Source organism: Bison bison, unplaced genomic scaffold (genome assembly GCF_000754665.1).
Source record: "Bison bison bison isolate TAMUID 2011002044 unplaced genomic scaffold, Bison_UMD1.0 scf7180017848663, whole genome shotgun sequence".
Lineage (NCBI taxonomy): Eukaryota > Metazoa > Chordata > Mammalia > Artiodactyla > Bovidae > Bison > Bison bison.
In genome coordinates this window covers 7,973-15,784 of record NW_011479236.1, presented here as the reverse complement: position 1 = coordinate 15,784, position 7,812 = coordinate 7,973, and the positions used below count along the sequence as shown (strand labels likewise).

The following is a 7,812-nucleotide window of genomic DNA, read 5'->3' as shown; positions in this document are numbered from 1 at the left end:
CTTTGCCAGAGAATCCAGTGCACAGGACTTCAACTAGTTTAAGAGTGGGGATTGTAGGGAACAATCATGATCTAGCACCTGCCCAGATCCCAAGCCCCATCTTTAGGGATTATGTCATGTGCACCTGACCTCTCTGGTACATTTGCACACAACACAACCTTCTCCTCTGGGAAGCCCTTCCAGGGTACCTGCCTTCTCACCCCAGGCTGGATGAGGTTCCCTGCCTCAATGTGCCCAGTCACCCTGTGCTGGTTCTATATCACTCTAGGACACAGGAATGCACCATGGAGACTGGAGGAGGTGGACTAGCTGGGAGGGGAAGCCCCATGGGAACCTGGAAAGACAGGTGGGGGGATAAAGTACAAAATCAGACAGTGGAAAGAAGACTGAGTACAAGAGGAAGGAAACAGCATCCATTTCTGACTGAGTAGCTAGCAAGTGTCTGGCATCCACTTATCCACACCCAACACAATAGTTCAGGTGACAAAAGAGCTGCAGCAGCAAGGAGACCTGAAGGATAAGACGAGCCAGTTTATCAAAAATGGAGAGGCTGCAGATATGACACAGTGATTAGCAACACAGACCCTGGGCTCACTGTGTTTTAATCCCTATTAGGCCACTGCCTGGTTGGACGACTACTGGCCAGCTATTCAACCTACTTCTGCCTCAGTTTCTTATCTGTAGAACAGATAATAATAGCACTTCTCCCATATGGTTGGTGTGAGAATTAAGTGAGTACACATAAAGCATCAGAAGGATGCCTGCACATTCTCAGCTCGAAGCAAATGCTAATGGCTATTACTGTGTTGTTACTGCTGTAGTAGTCGGTCATTGGTTCACTGTGTGTTTCATGAGGGTGGGGATAGAGGGCTGGCCATTTTGTTTGCTATCTACAGCTGGCTCACATGGAGTATATAGGCTCTTCTGTCCATGGAATACCCCAGGCAAGAGTACTGGAGTGGGTTGCCATTCCCTTCTCCAGGGGATCTTCCCGACCCAGGGATTGCACCTAAGTTGCCTACACTGCAAGCAGACTTTTTACCGTCTGAGCTACCAGGGAAGTTCATTTGTATATCATTTCCCAAACTTGTGGCCACTCTGGGGAAAGATCTCTGGGGAGCTAAGGAACATGGATATGTTGCCATGCAAGGCCATCCTGGTGGCTGTGGCAGTGGAAGAATTTATTCACATTATAACACACTTTCCTCAGAAATCTTCCACCCCCATGAGTGGCAAAGGCACTCTGTACCCCTCTGTCAACTCAGGTCTTCATGCTCCAAACGGCTGTCAGGCTTGGTGTAACAGATTTGATGCTGTGGCTTCAAACTCAAGCCCACAGAGACCTACCCCTGGTATGCTCATTGCTGGTCAGCTTCACAAGGACTCCTAGCCAATCACACCTGCAGAAGGTAACGGGCATGACTAGTGTTAGGATTTGCTTTGGGGTGTGTCCTCTGACAAAACTCCAGTTCAGGCAGGCTAGCAGGAGCCCGGCACAGAGTAGCCCTTACCTGTTGGCTGGGCTGTCCACTTCCAGGCGCTGCTCAGGATTTCCGGGGCTGCTCTGCTCTGAGGTGCTGGGGTCTGTGCACTGCTGGGCGGGTACAGCTGGGTCTCCTTGATTATCTTGCAGGACTCCAGGCCTCCCCTGCCATGCCTCTCCCACCTTGGTAACCACATTCTTCTCCTCAAAAACAACCAAGGTGCTGAGGAAGAATGAGTCCTTGGTCATCCACTGCACACCCATATCCCCTCCTGTGACCATAGCAGGCTCCTCTCCTGGGGGTGGGGGGTTGGGGGGCACATAAGAGCCTGGCATGGCCCCCACCTCAGGGAGCATTCATGTTCTCCTCAGGAGGATCCCAGCACCACTGCTCCCCTCCCATCGCAAACACAGTCCCCAAGAACACCTGATGACTTCAGGTCAGTTCAGTCGCTCATTTGTGTCCGACTCTTTGTGACCCCATAGACTGCAGCACACCAAGCTTCCCTGTCCATCACCAACTCCTGGAGCTTACTCAAACTCATGTCCATGAAGTCAGTGATGCCATTCAACCATCTCATCCTCTGTCATCCCCTTCTCCTCCTGCCTTCAATCTTTCCAAGCATCAGGGTCTTTTCCATTGAGTCAGTTTATCTTATCAGGTGGCCAAAGTACTGGAGTTTCAGTTTCAGCATCAGTCCTTCCAATGAACATTCAGGGCTGATTTCCTTTAGGATGAACTGGTTTGATCTCCTTGCAGTCCAAGGGACTCTCAAGAGTCTTCTCCAGCACCACAGTTCAAAGCATCAACTCTTCAGCGCTCAACTTTCTGTATAGTCCAACTCTCATATCCATACATGACTACTGGAAATGACTACTGATGACCTCAATGATGTTTTAAAAGACAAAGACCTCTCTTGGCTGGAAACAGTGGCATTTCTGTCCCCTTCGTCCTGTTACCATCGCTCCTTTCTCCAAATTTCCCCAGTCCCAGTTCACCTGTCCTGCTTAAATAGTCCCAAGCCATCCTGTCTTCTCCCCAGGCTGAGGTGCTCAGAATGCCTGTACACAAAAATCCAGCAGGGCACCAGCTCTCTGGCAAGAGGCTTCTCCCCTCAGCTGCTTTGGCTGGCTGTGTGTGTTAGTAGCTCAGTCATATCTGACTCTTTGCGACACCATGAACTGTAGCCCACCAGGCTTCTCTGTCTATGGAATTCTCCAGGCAAGAATACTGGAGTGGATTGCCATTCCTTTCTCCAGAGGATCTTCCTGACCCATGGATGGAACTGTGGTCTCCTGCATCACAGGCAGATTCTTTACTGTTTGAGCTACAGGGACGTCCTGTTTTGGCTGGCTGGGGGGCGGGGGCGGGGGTAGGAGGGCAAAGGAGTGGGAAGAGAATCATTGGGGCTCGCTACATTCTCAAACAGACTGATGACCCTGCAATGCGGGGGGAAGGGCCATGAAAACCAAAAGGCTTCTGAACATGCCCAACAGGTGAGGCTCAACCCATTGGTGATCCTTGCTTGCCATCTGCTGGCTAACATGGGAAAAGCCCAGAATAAGCCCTGCCAAAGCTGAGCACGCCTAGGACAGCCATTTTATTTATTTATAGTCGTATTTCACGACGGACATCGCGGTCAGAGCTCTCAGCTGCAGAAAATGGCGGCTGTTGCAGGCGCACACCTGCCAAACTCCACTGAGCATGAGCCCGAGGCACATGCACAGGCTCAGGCACAGACGTACCATTTTTGCCCGTTTGTTGATCGCAGTTAGGATCTCCTTGTCTTTTTTATTGCCAAGCCGTCACAGTTATTTCTAACGAAGTAATAGCATTTTTATTTTCCCCCCACACATGAAAATTATGGGGTGAGGGTCTGCTTGCAGGTCACAAATTGCTCTCAGGATGTAACTCCGACTGCCCTTCCCATCCCTAGTCTGACCAAGTAGCTGCCACTACACTTCCCATCACTAAGTCTGCGGATGGAAGTGGGATAAAAGCAGAAGCATGGGCTAATAACTTAGACGGCCTGTTTAAGGCAAACAAAAAGGTCTTTCTTAACTTCAAATACCCCACCCCACTCCGACTCCACGGCTTCTCTCCCCCCTGCAACAGCCAAGCTTCTTGAAAGAGCTGGGTGCACTAGCTCTTCTCACTTCTTCATTCCCATCTCCCTGTCAACTCTCCACAGAACCTACTATTGCTTCCCAATATCCCAAACTATCTATGATTAAGGACTTCTCTTCCCCTAAGTGTCTAGGACAAATATATTGCCTTCTAGGTCCTGCCTTCACTGGCAGTGAGCTCTCCATGGTCACAAAGCATAAAAACAACATGCTGAAAAACCTAATTGGAAATGTTCTAGATATTTTGTCCAGGTAGATAACTTTTAAGGTACCCCAACTGACTAGTTTCTCCTTGGTTCCTCACCCAAAATTTAGTCTACAGTCTCCATAAGATTATATATTAGGGCAAAAAAATTTAAAGCCACCTGTACAAATATTAGCAGGAAGCTTTAGCCTTCGTGTTGAGCAGGTGACCTCAACTTGTCCCATCTGCCAGAAACAGAGTTCTGATAAAAATATAAAGTGTGGCAAAAAGGAGAACCAGCTCTTATACAAACCAATGAGTCTTTACTTTGTGTTTATACCTGACACATGGTTGAAATTTTAGAATTAAAGCCATAAGATCTCCATTTATGTCTATCTGAACATTTATGTACACGTGTATGTTATATATGTGTAATATCTTTTTACTTTTGAATAGAATTACCAAGTAAACTTACAAGATCACTTATCCTTTATTCCAGTTCACTTAGGGATAAATACTTATATAAATTAAATATTTCTAAAACTCAATAAAATTTTTCTAGTACTTGGAATGTACAGAAGAAAAAGTATTCTTTTATAAGAATTTTTTATAAACATGAATTTTTAAAAAATTCAAATTCAAAGAATTTAGGTAAATCCTTGGCAAACAAAGCTAATCTAATATTGTTAATTTAATAAAAACAGCTGTCTTGTGAGTTGTATATTTGTATTTTATACTGTACAATATACAATATATTTTATATTATATAAATTACATGAGAAGCATCAATCCAATAATAATAATGCAGAGCATTTCCTAAATTTAATGGGTAAAATGTTAATTACATAAATATTTCAGAAATCATATAAAATTCTTAGAGATTTATCAGTGCCCTCACTGTCCATGATATGCTTTTATTTTTCGGAGTCCCAGTGCTGCCCTGAATTGCCTGATGTTAGAAAACAACAGCACAATGTTATCAGTCATAATTTCAATTATTTTTAAAATGTTAATTTGGTTGCAATTTTACTTTTTAAAATTTAAATTCAGGTATTCTAAGCCAGTGGGTTTCTACTGGAAATTTTTATCACTTACGTATAGAATTTTTTTAATATACACATGTTCAAGACCTTTTCCTTCAATGGCAATTTGATTTCACTCATCTCCCAAATCTCATGATTTTAAATATGTTCTTACTACCATGTCTGTTCCTTCACTGGCTTGAAGCTTTCGCTTTTAAAAGGGCCATTGCAACTACTGCTGCTAAACTTTTGTTGGAACAAGTACTCCCTCATGAGGAATTCTGATTCTTTCAAGTAACTGAGGAATAAATTTCACCAGTTAAGTCATCCAAGAAATCCAAGGTCTTCCTTTATACCTCAAGTTACACTGTCTTTGTTATACTCAGGCATCAGGAATGACAGAGCTATAAAATTATTCAGTTCAGTTCAGTTGCTCAGTACTGTCCGACTCTGTGACCCCATGGATTGCAGCACACCAGGCTTCCCTGTCTATCACCAACTCCCAGAGCTTGCTCAAACTCATGTTCATCGAGTCAGTGATGCCATCCAACCATCTCATCCTCTCCCATCCCCTTCTCCTCCTGCCTTCAATCCTTCCCAGCATCGGGGTCTTTTCCAATGACTCAGTTCGTCTCATCATGTGGCCCAAGTATTGGAGCCTCAATTCAGCATCAGTCCTTCCAATGAATATTCAGGACTGATTTCCTTTAGGATGGACTGGTTTGATCTCCTTGCTATCCAAAGGACTCTCAAGAGGCTTCTTCAGCACTCAGCCTTCTTTATGGTCCAGCTCTTACATCCATATATGACTACTGGAAAAATCATAACCATGACTAGATGGGCCTTTATCAGCAAAGCAATGCCTCTGCTTTTTAAGACACTGTCTATGTTTATCGTAGCTTTTCTTCCAAGGAGCAAGTGTCTTTTAATTTCATGGCTGCAGTCACTATCCACAGTGATTTTGGAGCTCAAGAAAATAAAGTCTGCCACTATTTTCATTTTTTACTGATCTATTTGCCATGAAGTCATGGGATTGGATGCCGTGATCTTAGTATTTTCAATGTTGAGCTTTAATTTTTTATTTTATCTGTCTCTGCAATAGGAGCCACAGCTACTGTTCCCTGTTTCCTGGGTTGGTGAAACACTCCTGTGTTCCCTTCTAGCATTTCGCTCTTGCTTGGATCTGCAGAAGTGATAAGTGCTTTCATTTGCTCTCCATGAAGTTTCCAAGCAATACAAACCTGTAGTGTTTCAACCATCTGTCAGCACATCCATAAGCTTTATAGGGCATGAATGTAATGTTCAGCCAGGCAGATGCCATCAGGAAAGCCTTGACTTGAACACCTCACACCCACACCACAAGGTCATCTCTAGTGACAATTAAACTTGCCCTGTCACTCATGCATACCACATACCAACACATCACCAATCATAATCCCGCCCCCACCTTTACTGCTAGTATCAGGGCACCTCTCTAAATATGCTTGCACTCTCCTGTTTTCTCCCTGTCACTGTGACCTTCTCTCTCTGCTCCACCTTGATGTACTCTTTCACAGTCACCCCTTACCCTCATCCTTTCTAATTCTCTGACAGAGCCTTTTTACACGCATATATCATCCTCATCTTACCTGGGACCACCCTCACCCTGACCTGTGGTGCTCCTATACTCTGGGAGACCTCCTTCCTCCTCCACACATAAGAAATTAGCCAGAGTTTCTTACCTCTGGGAACAGATGACTGCTCCCATCACAGGCTCCATCTCAGTTCCTTCTGCCAAAGGAAGCCACTTGACACTGCTCCATGCCTGGGACTCACCATTCTAACTGCATTCACCAGGCAGGAGCCTGAGTATCTAGGTGTGCAATGTGCTAGGCACTGGCATGGATGTGGGGCAAAAGTGGGTCCTACCTTGGTCATGGCCCATGACAAAACTCCAGTTCAGGCAGGCTAGCAGGAGCCCGGCACAGAGTAGCTCTTACCTGTTGGCTGGGCTATCCACTTCCAGGCGCTGCTCAGGATTTCCGGGGCTGCTCTGCTCTGAGGTGCTGGGGTCTGTGCACTGCTGGGCGGGTACAGCTGGGTCTCCTTGATTATCTTGCAGGACTCCAGGCCTCCCCTGCCATGCCTCTCCCACCTTGGTAACCACATTCTTCTCCTCAAAAACAACCAAGGTGCTGAGGAAGAATGAGTCCTTGATCATCCACTGCACATCCATATCCCCTCCTATGACCACAGCAGGCTCCTCTCCCAGAGAGGGTGGGGAAGGAGCCTGGCATGGCCCCCACGTCAGGGAGTGCTCATGTCCTCCTCAGGAGGACCCCAGCACCGCTGCTCCCCTCCAACTGACAAAGGCTGTCCCTGTATAAGATGAAGCCTGAGCCCAGATGCTTTTGCCACCCTCTGAATCCAGCAAGGAGGTAGTGGCCTCCCAGCTGTCCTCAGTATCAAGTTCTTTGGGAGATCTTCCATCCTTCCTGGCCTGACATCACCGTATACTTGCACTTCCCTCCCATCACCATCATCCTGGCATGCTTCCAAGGGCCTTGTACTCATCATTGGTGCCTCCTCCACATCCTGTGTGATGGTGCTGGTGCCTGATGGCCTCAGGCACCAAAGATGTCATACGCCCACTAGGCCAGTGGCCAAGACTGAGTCAGGTTATTGAGAACATGAGCCTAGCCTTCCAGAAAATTACTATCTAGTTCACCATCACCTTGATCCTGGTCCATCCTGAACTCAACCCTGCCAATCAGCAGCCTCCCTCCAATTGCTGATGACTATATTGGGAGGCTATATTAGGGCAAGAAGATCATACCACCAGCTACCTCCAGCCTTGGGGCTCTTTATTCATGGAAGTTAACTGCATAGTAGACAGACTCACTGCCTTCAAGCTGGAATAACAAGAGGAACGGAACTCATAACTTTTGGAAAGTATGCTCTTCTCCAATAGTGCCACTCCCTTAGCCAGCAGAATACCCTGACACACTCATCCCATT

The 7,812-nt window shown here is 46.2% G+C and overlaps 1 protein-coding gene across 1 annotated transcript in view; it reads right to left on the bottom strand.

The window, feature by feature from the left end:
- ZNF185 (zinc finger protein 185 (LIM domain)) overlaps window positions 1–7,101 on the bottom strand; it is a gene marked incomplete at its 3' end in the record, with an annotated part of 12,568 nt that extends 5,467 nt beyond the window's left edge. Inside the window, exons 1-2 of the mRNA XM_010845704.1 lie at window positions 6,796–7,101; window positions 1,512–1,706 (exon numbers count right to left, since the gene is read on the bottom strand). Coding sequence (XP_010844006.1) covers window positions 1,512–1,706; window positions 6,796–7,031 — 431 coding nt within the window. The remainder of the gene's footprint in view (window positions 1–1,511; window positions 1,707–6,795) is intronic.
- Between the last annotated feature and the right edge of the window lie 711 nt (window positions 7,102–7,812).